Source organism: Xyrauchen texanus, chromosome 23 (genome assembly GCF_025860055.1).
Source record: "Xyrauchen texanus isolate HMW12.3.18 chromosome 23, RBS_HiC_50CHRs, whole genome shotgun sequence".
NCBI classification, from domain to species: Eukaryota; Metazoa; Chordata; class Actinopteri; order Cypriniformes; family Catostomidae; genus Xyrauchen; species Xyrauchen texanus.
Window position 1 is genome coordinate 30,340,628 of NC_068298.1, and position 20,131 is coordinate 30,360,758.

At 38.9% G+C, this 20,131-nt stretch overlaps 1 protein-coding gene across 3 annotated transcripts in view; it reads right to left on the minus strand.

The window, feature by feature from the left end:
- LOC127663021 (LIM domain-binding protein 2) overlaps nucleotides 1–19,884 on the minus strand; it is a 131,006-nt gene extending 111,122 nt beyond the window's left edge. For all 3 annotated transcript variants that reach the window (XM_052154414.1, XM_052154413.1, XM_052154412.1), the window contains exon 1: nucleotides 19,662–19,884. In XM_052154414.1, the coding sequence (XP_052010374.1) occupies nucleotides 19,662–19,793 (132 nt within the window). In that variant the 5' untranslated portion in view covers nucleotides 19,794–19,884. The remainder of the gene's footprint in view (nucleotides 1–19,661) is intronic.
- Nucleotides 19,885–20,131: the final 247 nt, after the last annotated feature.

Genomic DNA, 20,131 nt, shown 5'->3' on the forward strand with positions numbered 1-20,131 from the left:
ATCTTGTTTGTAAACGTTTGTTTTGTTTCCTAGTTCTGAGTCTTTCCTTGTTCCAGTGTTTACCCTGTTTTGTATTTAATTAATAATTTTTCATTAAACTAGTTACAATTAGATCCGGCTGTCTTGACTTCCTCCCAACATTACACTGAGAGCGAGAACCACATTATAGCGACCATGAGGAGGTTACCCCAACGTGACTCTACCCACCCTTGCAACCGGGCCAATTTGGTTGCTTAGGAGTCCTGGTCACTCAGCACACGAACTTGCGACTCCAGGGGTGGTAGTTAGCATCTTTATTCGCTGAGATACCCAGGCACCCCCCAATATTTAAATACTTTTAAAGTCTAAATCATGGCTTGTGATAAGCTTCACTAGATGGTGGAGTTCAAGTGGTCTCTCGTGTGATGTATTTGCATTGCCATGATACAGAAGTAATCTCACGTTCTCCACTCGGTTGAGACATCCAGGATAAGCACACAAACGCTCCACTGTGAGTAAATAAACAGATAAATACAGATAAAAACCAACTAAGCTTCTTTACAGCATTCCTCCAACTCAGTTGTAAACAGCGCTGCTATTCTGGCTGTTATGCACATTCGTCAGTTCTCGCGTGTTTGAAACGCCAATGCGATTACGTCACGTGCGTACCGCTGCAGTGGAAACATGATTTTGAGTTAAAAAAGTACTTAAATATTTAGCTTTTTTGCACCAAAAAGGATCCTGTCATTAGAAACCTGTCATAAGAAGACATTAATTTAACAGCTGGTGTCGTATGGATGACATTTATGTGGACTGTCTGTTATTTGTGGAGCTTAAAATATCGGCTCACCATCCACTTTTTAAGACCTACTGAGTTAAGATATTATTCTAATTTTCTTTTAATGTGTTCTGGTGAAGAAAGATAGTCATTCATACATAGGATATCATGAGGGTGAGTAAATAAAAATAATTAAATAAATAAATTTTTCCCCTTGAAGGTCACTTCATCATATGGCATTCTAGCAACTACCATCCACAGCATATGTTAAATTATGCTCCGCTGTGTCCTGTGATTGACAGCGCTTTGATTCTAACAGACGTTGTTTAAGCCAACATTGCCATCCAGCCCATGTTGCCTTGTGACAGATCACAAGCCCTCGCAGATGTTCACAATTAGGGCTGTCGACTTTAGGCAGCGTCACATTACATAGTGGCCGACCCTGGAGACCTCTAGTCCTGCATCCCTTATCCTAGAAGTTCTGTTTTCCAGCATCGAGGAAACCGTATAGCCGGCGATGTGTTTTGGGAGTCAGTGCACTATATGGCCTGCTGTCTCAGTCAATGTATGTGAGTGATCAGTTTTGACAATGGTGATTGTTTTTTTCCATTCAATACAACAGGAGGCTGCCATTGTCCAACACACATACACATTTTCGGCAAACCCCTTGGTGTGAAGAGATGTGTGACTAATGTTGTGTTCTTTTTACTCAAAGAAAGTGCTAACCTCAACTGCATTTTATGACAATAAAAATTAAGCGGTCTCAGCAGACAATTAAATATAATAATATAGGCCTGTCCAGAGAAACTTACACCTGAAGGCAGTAGAAATCTAGTACATTGCTTTAAGTTGATGATGTAGAGGCTTTAAAAATCATGTTTCACATATGACATGCACAGCATAATATATTGTAATAATTGTCAAATTAGAGAGTAGGTACCCAATATAATTGAGGTCCACCCTATTTCACCAAGGACCATCCACTGCTGTGCATGTTTGTGTGTTATTAAACCCTGTAGTTACACTCAGCAGGACATATAACTTAATCACATAATCCTGCTTCATTTTGTTCTCTCTGTTCTTACCTTTTTCTCAATCTTGGCTTGTTGGGGATAAGAAAAGCTTAATGGTTAAAAACAGCCTTCCTTCTCTCCAATCACTTTCTATCTTTCTCTTTCTTCTTATTTTTCTTTGTTAGATGATTCTAGAAACACATATGTTCCTTGTAGCCCTTTATTTGACTCAGTTGTGTCAGTAATGTCCCCCTTTCAGTTGAAAAAATGCCATATTGCATCACAATGTACAGCATCAATGTAGTGTTGAATAAAATCCCAGCACTCTCTGATCTCCTTTACAGTTCAACATCTCTCTGCAGCTCAATTGATGGAACTCTTGAGCTATGCTTATCAAAGAGTGTTTGTATCAGCAGGAGTTGACTGCCCTCTTTGAGAGCTCATTGATCTTCTACACTGCAACATCTTCCTGGTGCAGGGGTCAATGGCCCACAGGGGATCCACCAGTATGGTCCTCCTCTCTGGCTCTCAGAACTGATAATCTTTGACCTCAGGTTAGGCCACGATACCTAGATGTATCATAAACAATTCTGATGGTAAACTAAAGTTCAGGATGTTTCTTCACTTACCAGTACAACACAAAAACACACTTTGAATGTATATGACAACCATAGTAAAGCGTAAATATAATGTATGTGGCTTTCAACACGTTTTTGTTTTTGTGTGAAGGCAATATTAACATGTAAAAAAACTGAACCGACCACTAGGACCCAACTCTTTATGTGTCTATTCTCAACGTCGATGACCGCCCCATCGCCCAAAATACAGAGTCTGGGGCAAAATGAAACAGGAGTGCCCAATACATCACAAACAAGACTCTGAACCTTCAACCAAAACTCCTGGATCTTAATACATCCCCAAAAGACATGGGATATGTCTCCATCCTCTGATTGGCATCACCTGCAGGTAGGTGTGTCTTTAAGACCAAGCCTAATCAATCTAGAGGGGGTCCAACAAAATTGATCATAAGGCTCAATTTTAATGTAAATCAGATGATGCACGCTGAGGATATGCCTTCCTTTCCCCCATTTTTTATGTTACTTTATTGTGTCACTTTGGCAACACTGTTCGATATATAAAAAATAAGTTCGCACTTTAGCATCGTCAGTGTCTTGGCATGATGTCGTCCACATTTGGTACCTGTAACATGAAATCCATAGGAAGAGTATTTCAAATTCAAGAGCATGCATTTTTCAAACAATCCGAAATGGCCGACTTTTGGTTGGGCGGAGCTTAAGACTGTCAGCATGAAAGTGTTCCGGCGTGATGAGATCTCTATGTGTACAAAGTTTTGTGTCAGTGGCTCAAAAGGGATGTGCTACAGAGCCCCCCGAACATGCCCGTCTTCTAGGTGGCGCTACAGAGCCCACCTGCATGAGTTTTCACGCATGTTAAGTATATCAAATGTACCGAACACCTTGAAAAGAAGAAGAATCCTTAGAAGAACAATAGGACACAGTGATTGGGCCCTTATTAATATAAAGCTTAATTTTATCACAGTGATTTGGTCACAGTGAATGTCGGGAAGTACAGAGAAGGGTTCAGAGGATCCAGAGGCGGATCTACACATATGCAGGGAAAAGAGGTAACCCGTGTGGAGTAGGACAGGGCATACATTAAGCGTGGTCAGTGCCAGAAAAAATATTCAAGAATACAGGGCAGAATGATCACAGCTGGTGTACACAGCACTGTTGTTTTGTCGCGCTGCTCACTAGAGACGATGAGAGGGCACAACCATCATCATGATGTCTTGCAGCCGGGTGGAATCAATCAACCATGGTGATTGACATGTAGCCTAATAATTAGCAAAGCAGCTACATTAACAACTTCATGCAGTCCTAGAAAGCCGAACTGCTTGCATTTTTAGCGACACGCATCTGAACGTCTAGATGTAGAACATGGGCAAAATTTTTAAAATTACTCAAAAGCTTATCATAAATATAATGGATTATTTTTATCGCATAAAATATCTAGATCATTTTTTTTGCCTAGGGGTGTAAATAGCAAATACAATTATTTACACCAGGGTGTAAATGGCATCTGTCTTAAGATTTTCTAAATTCTGAATACTAAAATAAAAAATAAACAAAATACTAACTTTTAGTGTCATCTAAAAGAGTGGAAAAAAAAACTTCAGCCCTAAGATTTCATACTTTAAAAGTATTACTTTGTCAAATGACATAATGACAAGCTTTCTTAGACCTATTTTTGTATCTTGTAAACCACAATCAACTGAGATGTTTCATGAAATTGCTTGAGACCGGTAAATAATGAAGAGAATCACCTAAATGTTCAAAACATCTAATAATCTCTGAATTTGAGATATAAGGCATTTATGTTAAGATAACACAGACAAAATATTGAGCAAGCATGTTACTTAATTACATTACACTGTCATTGTATTAATTACTTTGTTATAAGCTAATTACAAAAGCACTTTAATGACTGCTAACATCATTATCAGTATCTGCAGCAGGCCCCACAGTAAAAGGATTTAATTTATCTGAAAGGCAATCTACACTGTCGCAATCAATAGGAAATCTAATCGGCCATTTGCACTAATTAACCCTATTAAATGCCTCAGCAGCCCTTGCAAACAGTATCTGTAAACTTGCGTACAGGTACGTATGTGATGTCCCAAAGTTGGACAGGGCTGGACTCAAATGTAATTTTCATAGTGATATATCTGTACATCCCTGTTGTGCTGTTCTTGCATGTTTTTGCTCTTGAATGACGGATGGAATAAACTAAAGCTGCAACATTTCAAAGACATAGATCATGTTTGATAAAGATGACATACAACACTTCAGCCATTGGAGAGAGTCCGCTATAGATCAGTAATCTGTAGCTGACATAGAAAATGAGAGGTTTCTGGCTTCACTGCTGATTGTGGCTTTCTAGCATGCTATAGCTGATAGTGAGCTATGATGAATGGCACACCGATCAGTCCTTCAGGACCCCAGGTGAACTAACACTGGCGTCTGCACGGATTGCCTGAAGATAAAGCTGTATTGATTGGAATGTCTGAAGGGATTCATCAATGTGCCAATGGTGGCTCTCGACCCAGTCACCACTCCGCAGGGGCCAAGCAGCTCAGATTTATAGTAGACGCAGGAGCTTAGAGAGACAACAACGTCCCATATCCACTGTAAATAACAATAGTGGCTCCTTTTTACAGCACACATACTACATACACACCAACTAACTGCTATGTATTTTTCGAAAGCCAACCAAAAAGTTTGCCACATACATTTAAACACAAACTCTAACACTCACTACCATCTAGTTTAAGACTACTCCAACAAATGCCGACAAGCACCAACTTTTAACAGTTGTGTTTTTTTTTTATCAGTGCTTTAAGCTTGTTAGTGTTTGTTGACAGAAAATTGTGTAAAAAAAATTTTGATGGATAAATTCACATCAAAAGTGAGCATCCCTTTGTCCTACTCACTTCGAAGGACAGAGCCCTTGAAGTGGGTATTCTGAAGGGAGGAGAATATTACTGTATGGAATAGGGGTGTAACGATCCATCGATCTGGATTGATGCATCGATCCAATAACCAAAGATCCAATGTTATCTGTCATGTATATATGTAACTTTGTTGGTTTGTAGCCACGCCAGAGTCAGCTCCAGGCTATGTCACAGCCAACCAGAGTCAGCTCCAGGCCATGTCACAGCGACGCCAGAGTCAGCTCCAGGCCATGTCATAGCCAACCAGAGTCAGCTCCAAGCCATGTCACAGCGACGCCAGAGTCAGCTCCAGGCCATGTCACAGCCACGCCAGAGTCCGCTCCATGCCATGTCACAAGCAAGGCTCTGCTCCTCGGGCCAGGCCCGCCTCTGCTCCACGGTCCAGGCCTGCCTCTGCTCCACGGTCCAAGCCTGCCTCCGCTCCACGGTCCAGGCCTGCCTCCGCTCCACGGTCCAGGCCTGCCTCCGCTCCACGGTCCAGTGCTCATGCCTGCTAAGTCACCACAGCCCCCAGCTCCCTCTTGAACACTTTGTTTTTGTTTGCTTTTTACGTTTTGTTAAATAAACTGCACTTGAGTTCATCACTTCACGTCTTCTTCGTCTGCCTGTCACTGCCTGTGTCCAGCATCGTTTCAGTTATCGATACAATGTGGAAATATCGAAATATAATTTTTTTTAAGATGTACCTTTATTTTAATACTCTCATGTCAGCCACATCTGTAAGCATTTCCGTCAGGCGATGAAGCAACCTTATGACTTTTATGAGCGCTAAATACGCTTTTCATGTGGGGCAAGGATGTGCGCAGGGTCTGTGAAGCCAAATTTTGCTCTGCTGTGAAACATGAGCTCCAGTGACTCAATTTTAAAAATAATGTAGTTTTGCACTTCCCTTGTTTGTTGGGCAAATGTGAATAAGCCTTAATAGTACTACAGTATGAGGAATAACAACAGTCAACACATCTCAGTTTAAATGGTACTGTGCTGAAGGCAACCTAATCATTCACCACAACATGGGAACTGATGTAAATTATCCTTATAAATCCACATCTACAAACTGACATTTAAAAAGTACTCAGCTAGGCAGACTCCATTTAGACTCACCTTTCAGGATTCATGAAATGTACACAAGGTCTTTGATGAGCTGAGCAGAGCTCTGTGTGTGCAATCATACGACAGATTTGTGTGGCTGCTGTTGAACTTCCTCCACTTACGTACAAGTGACAGCAGCAACAGAGAGATCTTAGGGAATGCTAACGACGTAAAAACCCCAAACTGTGGTAGAAGTTGCAGTAAACTCGTAAAAAATTCTTCAAAAAGTGATACCTCATTTTGGTAAACAGTGTAAACAATGTTTTCAAGTTCCATTTTTTTAGCTGCCTTCTCTCATCTGCTTGTGATTGTTCTGCTGTTGTTTTGGTGATGAATTGCTGATTGTTGACAAAGTTTGTGTCTGTTCTAAGGTAATACATGTACATAATCTGAATTATGCAAATGGTATAAGGCATGGTAAATTGAAATAATGACCTTCTGAAAGTCCCACTGCATGACAGACATTATTCTGAATCGCTGAAGAACACTAAGGGTGTCACTTTAGTTTATACTGTGTCAGAACACTTTAAATGTATTGAATTCAACTAGGGCTGTCAATCAATAAAACATTTTAATCAAATTAATTACATGGTGTCCCGATTAATTAATCAAATTATAAATATTTGCTGAGAAATCCCCTCAAATAACAATAATTCAATATATAATGATGAAATAATTATAAATAATTATCTTTAAATATTAAAAAAATATTTAAATATATTTTTATGCATATTATATATATATATATATATGTTATATAAGAGTCAGGACTCTTGAGCCCTCTTGTCTAGCTTTCCCGAGCTACTTCCTGCTTTGAGATTTAAAGTATAAAAATGACTTAAATATTGATTTGTTTCTCATGTTGTTGTTGTTGATATTAAGGGGGGACCACGTCAGATCCCACATGGGCACCAAGTAAGCAAGAATGACCACTGGTCAGATGGGTGCTATTGGAGCGTCTCGGTTGCGTTGCATCATAAACGTACCATTTTTAGGTCACTGTGTCAAGTTTAACATCATTTAATAACATCAAGAAGAACACAGCTTGAGATTCCTTAGTTTGGATTTGTGCTCCATCAAGCAGTGTTTTGAACGCAAGAATGCATCCTTGTGTTGTGCTCTCTGCTGAAGGGCAGACAGCTTTGTTCTCTGTATAAGGTGTGCGTTGCTTATACAGCTGAAGTTTTGCTTACTGCGACCTGGACAAAACAGGATTCAAGCTTGAATTTCTCAGGATCTTCCTTAGCACAGTCCAGGGACATGATTAATTGCAAACATTTTTTAACATGTTATTTTTTAAATAAATTGATAGCACTGAATTAACGCGTTAAATCGACAGCCCTAATTTCAACAGGAATAGTGTATTGCAAGGACTAAGAGGAAAAATGAAAGTGACACTTTGGTCATGTGACCAAAAGTTGAGAAAATTTCAAACTGACCAATGGGAATTTCAGAAAGGTGGGTTCCCTTGTGCTATTGGAAATACAATTTGTTGTATTCCTACTTCAACCTGACTAACTTTCTCTAGTTAGGCAACCTAACTGTTGAACACATTACTATCAGGGATTTTCCCACGTCAAAAATGGTATTCGGTGGTGGCTGACTTACACGTTCATCGAGATGCAGTTTTTTTTTCCTTCATAACTGTAATTCATATTTAAGATAAGTTGTTGAATTTCATGTTTGTAATTAATATTATTTATTTTTTGATCATCTGAGCATCTACAAACTTCCGAACTCAACAGAATGTTTTGAATTTTTTGATTTTGTTTTACTTCAAGGTGCTGTGGGGAATCGAACTAACATAATACCTTATTTCTATAGGCCTAGTAATATTATTCATGAGTAAACCACTTTAATGGAACTGTGCTTCTATAGTAAATATGTTTGTTTCCTACTTCATAAAAGATATTGTTTTTCTTGAATCAGTTTTTAATTTTTTATCCCCTTTTCTACCAATTTGGAATGCCCAATTCCCACTACTTAGAAGGTCCTCGTGGTGGTGTAAGACAAGTCTCAGTTGCCTCCGCTTCTGAGGCATCAATTCACACATCTTATCATGTGGCTCGTTGTGCATGACACCGCAGAGACTCACAGCATGTGGAGGCTCATGCTACACCCCGCGATCCATGCGCAACTTACCATGCACCCCATTGAGCGCGAGAACCACTAATTGCAACCATGAGGAGGTTATCCCATGTGACACGACCCTCCCTAGCAAACTGGGCCAATTTAGTTGCTTTGGAGACCTGGCTGGAGTCACTCAGCACACCCTGGATTCGAACTTCGATTCCAGGGATGGTAGTCAGCGTCAATACTTGCTGCGCTACCAAGGCCCCTTGTATCAGACTCTTAATAATGTAGGAATCCAAACCAGCCCAGTTTGTTTCATTATATCAAACATCATTAGACAGGAAATATATTACAATATTACACATGATTTTCTTCATAATTTATATTCTACATCGTAGCCTACTTGCCCTTGTGTTTACCATATTTAAGACCTTGGATGGCTTCTCAGTTGTTAGTAAGGTAGTTTATTTGTTATGAAAAAATAATAGCCTAAACACATTTAAAAACTTAACTTCACACAGTTCCACAACTTCCACAGTTATAATGAAAAAAATGTATTAAAGTTTATTCTGCTAAATGTTAGTAAGGGTTTATTGATGTGTAGATGAACAAAGTCTTGTAATTGATGCTGGTATATAGGTGATTTCTCTTTCCCATATCAGAGCTGTTCAGAATGTCAGTGCTGTAGCCGTTTCAAATGGTAGAATTGCTCTATAGTGCTTTAAAATATTGCATGGGGATTGTTATGCGCCATGATATCGAGGGAAGCCCAGTTCAATTGATCCGCAATTGTGATCCGCTCGGCACTATCCTGTCACCGGAGCTCGCATATCTACGGAAGCCCGGTTGACTCCATTATACAGTAGTGGGATAGAGAAGAGCGCATCATTTGCAAGAGAGATTCTCGGTGGATCGTACGACACGCAAGTGATACCAGTCTTCAATCACTCCGCACAAATCTGCGTACCACATGAGAAGCATATTTAGTGCTTATTCATCTTGCTTTTGGCACTTTATGTCATAAAATTTGCTTTGGCTGCATGAAACTTTCCTTAGGCAGCCGCCGAAAAATTTTCAATGCAGGAAAAACCCTGACTTTGATCATGTGACATTTCTCAAAAATGTAGCCAACACTGCACACACCCACAAGCATAACACAAACATAGTCCCAAGTGCATGTTTGTGCTAGTTTACAGAACATTGAAGCATTTGGGATAGGTTCTCATCCCATCTAAACATTGATGAAGTATAGTGAGAAACCCACACATCCATTCATGTACTGTAGAATCCTTCCTTTCTGACAACAGCTCTTGGCAGAGATCGATGTTCCACTTATAAATGTCCAACATTCAATCAAATGATAACAAACCCATTCAAGGCTCCTCAAAAACATCATCACTCAGAGCTGGACAAAAGGAATCAAAATATGATCTGCGTAGAAAAAGTCTGAAAACAGGACGTTGGTAAAAAATGGGTGATCCCTCTTTATCTGTTATCAGAGCAACAGTGTTGCCTGGAAGGAACTTTGGGAAAGCCGCAGGAAAAAGGTGGGACTATTGTCCTAGTATCCTGCCAGTTTGATTGTCACCTTATTGTTCCAGATAATAATTTTTTTTTTTTTTTACTTGTTTTGTTTTCAATATGTCACATATCAGAGCGGACCCCATAACCTGTTTTTGCATAATGCAGCAAATTGAAAAGAGGGTAATGCATTATATATCCCAAAGAGACTGTAAAATGAAGTTTTAAGACTTTGCAAAGTCCAAAATGATTTAAACCAGTGTTGAAGACAAAAATTTTAATTGTAGCAAGCCCATGTTTGAAATTACACATAAATTTAAAAGGCCAATAAACCTGTCAATGCACAATTATGTCAACGATACATAATGTGTAATGTAAACATGAATTCTAATAATTCAATGTCTGTTACAACTGTATAAGATATGGGGGGGTTAAGTCATTTCACCGATGCAACACAATTTCTTCTCAAACGATTCTAGGTTGATCTACAAAAATACATAATCAGAATTTTTAATTAATAATTATTAATTATGGTTATTGTAAAGCAGACACATGACAAAATTACATTTAAGTGCCAAGCAGTGTGCAACAGACATATTTGAGTACAGATTTTATATAGAATCTTAACACAGAATTTGCCAAAAAGCCACTTCAATTCGCCAAAGATTTGCACCCCTACGTTAAAATGTTTTGATGCATTGAGAATTGTGACTCCAAATATTTTAATCAAATCAAAACATGAAGTGCCAAAAGTTTCCTATTCCAAGTAAGATATCTCAGTCCTATAATGCTGACTGCTTAACAAAGCTTGTCGATTTTGCATGTCAATTTATGTAATACATTTCCCATGCTCTTAAAACACAATCCATTGTCTATCACCTGCTGCCTACAAAATCAATTAAGCATCATGTAAAATAAATGATGATGGACATGGTTGGACTAATTTGCCATTTGGTACCATTTTAGGCCCTGATGGGACTGTGGAGAAGCTGCGATGATTGGTTTACCTCTCAGAATTTGAGAGTGAGGTTCTCCACAGTGAAATGCATTATCGATCGACTCAGATCAAACTAAATGCCATTGAAAACTCGCATTGTTCCTTTGCATAAATTCATTCCATTCCAAATCCATTATACAGATTAATAAAACTAGCCTTTCATTTGTTTTCTTGCTGTTGACCTCACCTTCTCCTTCTCATTTTCTCACTTTCTATGAGCCAGTGAATATTAATGACTGCTATGCTAATGAGCTTATACCAGCTGAGGTCGATAAGACTCCTCCTCTGAATGTTAACCAGCCTGCATAGATGCACAAGCTTATGTGGCATGTTAGCAAAGCTTTTAAAAGGCAACAAACATCTTAAATAGCAACGTGGTTGCCTCAAGGCAAGCAGGTCCAAATGTGTGAAAGAATAAAAAACTAGACGTTAGCTGTATTAAATGTTATTACTAACATGTGTCACCTGTTGTTTGAAGAAAATATCTAAATTGTAGGGCTCTTGCATTAAAAAAATGTACTGCATTTCTTGATCAAGAGAAGATGTCAGTTTTGCATATGAAGGTGAAAATTTCCATAGGCAAATCAATATCTACTATCTATTTACTTCTAACACTTCTAGCAAATTTTCAAATGGTGGTACTTTAAATCAAATGTGTAAAACAGCTAATTACATGGTTGATTGTTGTTTTAAGATAATAAAAAAAACACATGAATGTATACTGCTAATGATGATTGCACTCAACTGCTAACTGACTGAATGTTTCACATATTAAGAACCACTGCTAATACCAACAAACAACCCTTAAAGGAAGATTCCGGGTTCAATACAAGTTCAATCGACAGCATTTGTGGCATAATGTTAACAACCACAACTATTCATTTTGACTCGTCCCTCCCTTTCTTTAAAAAAAGAAAAAAAAATCTGCATTACAGAGAGGCACTTACTATGGAAGTGAATGTGGCCAATCCATAAACGTTTAAATTCTCACTGTTTCAAAAGCAAAGCCAGAGAACGTAAACAATATGGGTGCTAACATATATTATTTGTGTGATAAAATCGCTTGCTAACTTTTTCTGATAAAGTTATATATCCAATTTTACAAATTTGTTGCCATGGCAATGTCACACTATAAAACTCTACAGCTAAAATAATATGCAAGTTTTAACAGAAACATTTCTGTAAGTGCTTTTATAAAGTTATAAGCTTCACATTTCTGCCTTTAAACCCTCTAAAATTGGCACAATTCACTTCCACTTTAAGTGCCTCGCTGTAACCCAGATTTTTTATTTTCTTAAAGATAAGGAGAGTCGAGTCAAAACTGTTTTTAAGGTTATCAACCTTATTCCACAAATGCTGTTGATTGAGCTTAACTTGTACTGAACCCAGAACATTCCTTTAAATTAATAACATACCCCTAATTTTAGGACCTCCAGCTTTACCAAAAAGAATTGCAACTGTTTGCAAACAGGTTTCCCAAACACCCCTATAAATCTTCTAGTGGTGGGACAATCAGACAGGCCTGCCCCAAACATGTTGAACCAATGTTGCTATGTTAGGCTGTTGGCAATGCTTCAGTCGAAAATAGTGTTGTCACGATACCAACATTTCAGTAGTCGGTACCAATACCAGTGAAATTTCATGGTACTCGATACCATTTTCGGTACCAAAGCAAAATACAAAAACAGGTTACTAAACAACACTATTTTATTAACAAAGTTAACAAATTAACAGCTGAACTAAGAACAAAAATATACCATTGAGCAACACTTCAAGTTAAATATATTATTTTTGAATTATAACAAAACTGAACAATGTATGCTTAAAGTATTTTTAACACTTATATAAGAATTGCTTCAACTTTTACTTTAAGTTTTTACCAAGTACTAAAAAAAAAAAAAAATAAACAAGCATACAGTACAATAGAATGAATAAAAAACTATTTCTAAACTAATGTGCAAAGTGCTCTCGTATTAATAAAGCTGCATATTGCCAATTTTCTTCACGATAAGAAATGCACAGTGACATATATTATGATTAAATAAGTCACGAGCAATCGCGTTCTAATCGAGCTGCATTAAGCGATCGAGGGATGAGTGTCCCCGAGGCAGAGTCTCTCTCAGCCGGGTGCAGTTTCAATCTCTCCCCCTTAGATCGGGACATTCGCGCAACTCATAGAAGAGGCGCTGACCGCACAGAGAAATGCCAGTTTCTAAGTTTATAGTTATTAACATGATCTGCTTCTGTATCATTTGAACTTTAATAAAGATATAACGCATGAAATATAACTGCATTTAAGATGTAATGCATGTTTCCTTTAAAGAGCTCCGGCTCCGCTTATTCCACAACGAGAGTGCTTCTGAATTTTATTTTTTTTATAATTCACTAATACTTTGGGGTCTACATAAGATGAAGCTGTGAAAGTTTAGAGTGCATCTGGACTGTGATCTTTGTTATTCTTCTCCTCCATCAGGCGTGAACTGCAGTGCTGCTCTAACGCATCATCATTCCAGTTTAATGTGATTTCTTGTTACGTTAAATGAGATCAAACGACTATTAGACAACGAAAAATTTTCTCGACAATTTTTTATTTTCGACATTGCCGATAATGTCGACTAATCGCTTCAGTCCTAATGCAAATGATAATATGCTTTTAAACTCACCTCCTTTAGTTGCTTGAATAAATCCGGGTGTCTTGTCTTTCAGGTGCTTCATTAAGTTTGATGTGTTTCCTCCATTCGTCAGAAAATTGTGAAAGCAGCCTTTACAAATAGGTTTTTGCTGATCTATGATGTTTCCCTTTTCATCAGCCTCAAATCCAAAGAATTTCAAATCTGGCTTTTTACACTTTTATTTTCGACAAGATTCAGTTGAGTCTCCGCAGAAGCTTTGCTTGTCATCATCTTTTGCTTGTTGTGAGCGTTTGAAAGTTCCCGACTCTGATTGGGAACCGGGTAGACCCGGTACTCCGGTACCTTCAGAAATTCTGGTATTGTAATGTTTTTTTTGTTTGAGTACCGACTTGGCACCGGAGTACCAGTATTTTTGACAACACTAGTCGAAATGTCCTAACATTGGTCAGTGCTTACTGAAATTCAAATCACTGCCCCCCCCCCAGTGGCTAAAGCTAAAAGTGTTGTTAAACGTATTAAAACTTACGTTTCTGGGAGAAATATCCAGAGTTACACCTAAAGTAAGTTTTATTTTTAGTTGTAAACGATATAGTACAGTCAAAAGGAATGCATATTTTATTAACTCTATCCCCTAACCCAAAACCCAACTCCAAACCTAACCATCAATGGAATAACATTTTTATTTTAGAACAAAAAAAAAAAAACTCACAATCATGCTCGTCATTGTTTATGTGAACACAATTACTTTCCGGTTGTCACAGTACCAGAACCCCTGTCTTAGAGTTTGATAGCATAACACACTATCAGTAGCACTAAAGGTAAATTACATCATACTTGTATTGATGCAAAAATTATGTTATGTGTTTAGGTGAACGGAGCTAGTCTTTCTAAAAAAACACATTAGAGAAACAGTTTGATTTGATGTAAAAAAAATTAAAATATATATATTTTTTTAAATCTGCATTGAATTAAAAATGTTCCATATACTTAAATGGTGTAAAAAATATTATCCAATATAAACATGAAATTCCATTAGAGTTTTGTTATATATCAACTAAATGCAATAATTTAATAAACCAACTTCAAGCATATGGATGTCCGTATATGTCAGTCACCAATGAAGACCATTTTTTTTACTTATAGTAACTTTCATAAAGTTATCTCTGCACATTAAACTGGGATGGGCTACAGTCTATTAACCAAAAAAAAAAAAAAAACTGTAAATCATTACAGTCCATTTATATATGGGACTCTAACAGTGGTCTGTGATTAAATCTTCTGCACTCTTTAGAACTCAACACTCTAACTGCTCTGCTCCAAAGTTAGTTTACTGCCAGCAAATGGGCTGAACAGTTTTAGTCTCTGGACTATAAAATACATAAATCTTCAGCTTCTGTACTGAGAACTCTCGAGTCAAGAGTCAGGACTCTTGAGCCCTCTTGTCTAGCTTTCCTGAGCTACTTCCTGCTTTTGTCCAATTCTACTTTCACTCCAGGCATGTTCTGCACACCATGGAGTGTAACTCCCATGCATTTAGTGCTAATCCATTGATTTGTTAGCCTTGCTGTACAGTCACTGAATAAGCAATGCAGAGAAATATAGAGCAAAGTGGTTATTAAACACCTTTGTTTAACAGTGGCTACTTTAGCACCGTGCTCCCCCTGTTGTTCCGCTGTTTGCCTGGAGCTTTTAAACTAAGAAAGCCTGCATGTCTACATGATGGATGGCTGTGGGGGGAACTTTCCCTTAAAATCTGAACTAAATTACCACTGGCTTCAAATACACATCACCATGCTTGGCTAATAAACATCACACTGACTGTTTGCAAAGATATTAGCAACAAAGTTGTGTTATTATGCTGCCGTGGCGAGGCGCTAGACCTATACTGCAACAATTTACAGAAAAGGATACACAATATCAAACCTTACACAAACATTCCCACCATCTGCCAGATAAATTGTGTGCAGAAATGTTTGTTTATCGCAGTGGTGGTTTAGGTTTCATTTGAACATTGTCTGGGACACAAAAAACAAGTATAAATTGGTATGTTTTAGGCAACCTTGAACACCAAAAAAAAGTCCGAACTCATTTGTTCAGAATACCGAGAGGGGAATTCACTAAGAATTCACTGGTTATTTGCACGTGCTGTCTATGCTGGTTAATGAGGATCTTCACCTTTGTAAAAACAGAACATTTATATTTATTATTTAGTTAGATGGTATAAGGCAGCTTCTTCTATGGTTGGTTGATATAGCTATATACCGGTCAACCATTAGCAAGCACGCCCACAGTCGCTGCTAAATGCAATATGCATACGCAATATAGAAGAGTGCTCTACAGAGACTGTACTGTATTACTCCACTGTGATCCAGACACCTGAATCATCTTTTTAACATGCCAAAAGTGCGCTTGACTTCAACGTGTGCCTGGATATATGCTAGATTATAACGTTCTTCTCCATCATTTATTAAATATTAGATGGATTTTTGCTGATATGATCAATATAATTTGCACACAATTCACTACCTTTCAAACATTGGGACAGGGAGAGGGGGATCACAATTCTAACAGAGCTTTGAAATGCTTGCTTGGTCTCGCTTTAAGTGGAGACACATCATCTGTATCTCCTGGTCAGTGACCAGGATCAGGGTATTTGCTTTGCATAAATACCTACGAAACTTTTTTAAACTATTATTATTTTATCTTTTTAGATTTTAATGTATTTCTCTCTCTCTCTCTCTCTCTCTCTCTCTCTCTCTCTCTCTCTCTCTCTCCCCTTTTAAAATCTCTATTGTACCCCTTTAGAACTCCACAGATTGCAATGGCTTTTTGTATCACATTTGTCAACTAAACCCATAGTTACCCTCCCAATGAATTATCTTATCAAGATCTATCATACATGTAAAAATGTAATCTTAGCAAATGCCCTGCTACGATAAAGTGAGGTTGTGAAGATTAAAATGATATACTGGCATATGTGTTTATTATAGGCTGTTTGGTAAGTGCTGTTTCAGAGTGGTAGTCTTCAGGGTTTAGGCCACTGCTTGTGCATTATTCATGATGTTGAGCATTGCATCTCTACAATACAGCCCATATCTCCTTAAAGATATGACTCACGTGCCAGAAGTCTGATAGCAATACAGTATACTTCATTTGCATTTTAAAAGCTGTTTTTTTAATCAAAGTCCAAAAGTTTAAGATGGGAATGGAAATTTGAGAGAGTTGCTCTGTCTGTAACATTACAGGTATGACAGGGATAAGGAATTTTTTATCATGTTATTTGACAGGTGGGTGGAAAACCCAACTGTCAAATAAAGGTAGAGGTTGCAGGAGGAGACCCTAGAGAGAATTTGTACAGGGCAGAGATGTATTGTAAGCAGCAGAATGATCATTGAGGAAAACATGGCTATTTCCCATTGAGATCAGCATAACAGACACATCCCTGTAAAACACCACAAACACTTACAGCTGTCATACTTTAAGTACTATAAGTACTATCAAAGGGGTATAGAACAGTGGCAGTGATTCAAGCGCATGTAGGACATGTTTTTAGAGGTTGGAAGAACTTATGTCTGTCTCTGTGTGTGTGTGTTTATCATTTTGTGGGGACCAAATGTACCCATAAGGATAGTGTGACAGGGCGGAGGGTGGTGCTGGGTCGTGATTATACACACCCGGTCCCTTATCAGGCTAATCAAGCCTCCGAGAGGGATAAAGGCTGACTGCGGAGGATTGTGCGAGAGAGAGAGATAGTTTACGGACATGTCTGTCGTGTGTGTGTTTGTGTCTTCTAAGTTTATAATTAAAATATTATTTATATTATCAAGCCGGTTCTCGCCTCCTCCTTTCCACTGGTTCCGAAATCCGGGAAGGAGGAGGGATATGCCGTATCTCGCCACTACCGTCCACCCCAACGGTGCACTACCGGCCGCCGACCGCGAGGGGAGAAGGGGCTCCAAACCGACCGTCTGGAGCGGTCAGGGCCACTGCCAGGGGCGGAGGAGTCCCCTACCAGCCGCTGAAACACGGCGGGGTCTGAGACCGCTGACCACGAGCGGGGAGGGACTCGCTGCCGACCGCTTGGAGCGGGAGAACCGCTTCCAGGAGCGGGGGTGACCACTTCTGTTCCCCAAGAAAGCCAGGGGCTGGAGGTCTGCCTCCGATCTGCCCGGAGAGGCGTGGCTGTCATCCATTAGAGGGTGGAGGAGTGGCCGAGGAACAAGATACGGCATTTTTAATCTCTCTCTCCTCTCTCTCTCTCACTGCCGCTCCGCGTTGGTCTTTTCCCTCTCATTTAAATTTTACAGTGGTTTTTTTTTATTATTTCTGTTTCCCTCCCCTTGTCCCCTCCCTAGTCAAGGTACACGGGGATGACCTGCTGGCAGATGAAAGAGAAAAAGGGGGGGTGAAAGGGCGGAGGGCGGTGCCGTGTCGTGATTATACACACCCGGTCCCTTATCAGGCTAATCAAGCCTCCGAGAGGGATAAAAGCCGACTGTGGAGGATTGTGTGAGAGAGAGAGAGATAGTATACGGACATGTCTGTGTGTGTTTTGTCTTTTAAGTAAATCATTAAAATATTATTTATATTGTTGAAAAGCCGGTTCTCGCCTCCTCCTTTCCATTGAACTTCTTTACAGATAGTAAAACCCGAAATTTGTTATGTCGTGGGGACAATTTGTTGGTCCCTATGAGGAAAACAGCTTATAAATCATACTAAATTATGTTTTTTGAAAACTTAAAAATGCAGAAAGTTTTCTGTGAGGGTTAGGTTTAGGGGTAGGGTTAGGTTTAGGGGATAGAATATAAAGTTTGTACAGTATAAAAACCATTATGCCTATGGAAAGTTCCCATAAAACATGGAAACCCAATGTGTGTGTGTGTGTGTGTGTGTGTGTGTGTGTGTGTGTGTGAGCATGTATTTATCACTTTATGGGGACCAAATGTCCCCATAAGGATAGTAAAACCCGAAATGTTTGACCTTGTGGGGACATTTTGTCGGTCCCCATGAGGAAAACAGCTTATAAATCATACTAAATTATGTTTTTTGAAAATGTAAAAATGCAGAAAGTTTTCTGTGAGGGTTAGGTTTAGGGTAGGGTTAGGTTTAGGGATAGAATATAACGTTTGTACAGTATAAAAACCATTATGTCTATGGAAAGTCCCCATAAAACATGGAAACACAACATGTGTGTGTGTGTGTGTGTGTGTGTGTGTGTGTGCACAGATAGATGACAGGACACTCAAATTGAAGTTGTGAATTCACTGAATGCTTCTGTTCAATACAGGTCATGATTATTAAGAAAAAATAAATAAAATTTATAACATTATTTTGACCACCTTTTCAGAGAAACAATGCAAAAGGCAATGCTATGAGTATTCTCAACACCAAACCACGTTTGTTCAGTTTTGATTTTAGAAGTTTCCATCTCATCATAATTGTTTTAGACCAATAAAATGTTGCGTTGCTCTAGAAGAGAAGCGTCATTCCCTGTGAGCTCGTGCGCTGTTCATTAATTCATTTCCTCCACGTGGATTTTAATTAGTGATCAAATTAGCTGGTAGTTGTTTGTTTTTTAAAGGGTGACAACATTTTCGGAACTCAGAAAGGCACAACCGAAAGTTCCTACGTGTTGGTCCCTGTTCCCATATGCATTTTCTGCACACATTGCAGGTTATATGAAAAAAAAGTGCACATCTGTTTTCCTGAAGCTGGAAATAAATCCCTGGAATTGCTTTGGAATTTTGAGGAATCACTGCGCTGAATACGTTTAAATGATCTGAGCAGTAGCCTATGAACTTTGGATGCACTCATTATACTACACAATGCACTTATGCATAACTTACAATGATCACAAAGTCAAAGTTAAAAATGATATATAAGATACAGTTTAATTAACTTAGTTTACATTAAAACGCTTAGTTTTTTCGAGGCAACATGTCCAGGTAGGAAAGCATTAGAACAATTTTCTAAATGGATTAGGCAAAATAACTTTTCCCAAACTACAGCTGTCACAATCACATCAGTGGAGCGATGACAAACTCACCTCTGTCCGGGACTGGAGTCGTTTGTTCATCTCATAGATTCTGTACTCTGGTTGCACCATGTACGGTGAATGTCTCCGGTAGAAGGGTCCGAAAGGGGACGAGTAGAACGGGTCGTGCGGAGGATTAGACATGTTGATTCCGTGTCACGTTTACAGCAGCGCCAGAGATTCAGCATCCATACAGCGCGCGTGAAAGATCTCCAAACGCCGTGAGACAGCAGCAGTCACAGCGCTCGAGCGGAGAGATGTAAGCGCGCGGAGGAGGCGGGAGAGAAGAGGCGGAGGAGGAGGAGGGCTGGGCTCTCATTGGATAGCCGCAGGCTGCACTGGAACATTGTTGAGGGTGAGCCAGGGAAGTCGTACCATCCAACGAAAAGGTACTGGCCTGTATGTAAATGTTTGTTTTGGTAACATTTTGCATTACTGTGTCAGTATAGTTGAGGATACCGAGGAACTTTTTAAGGTTTTAA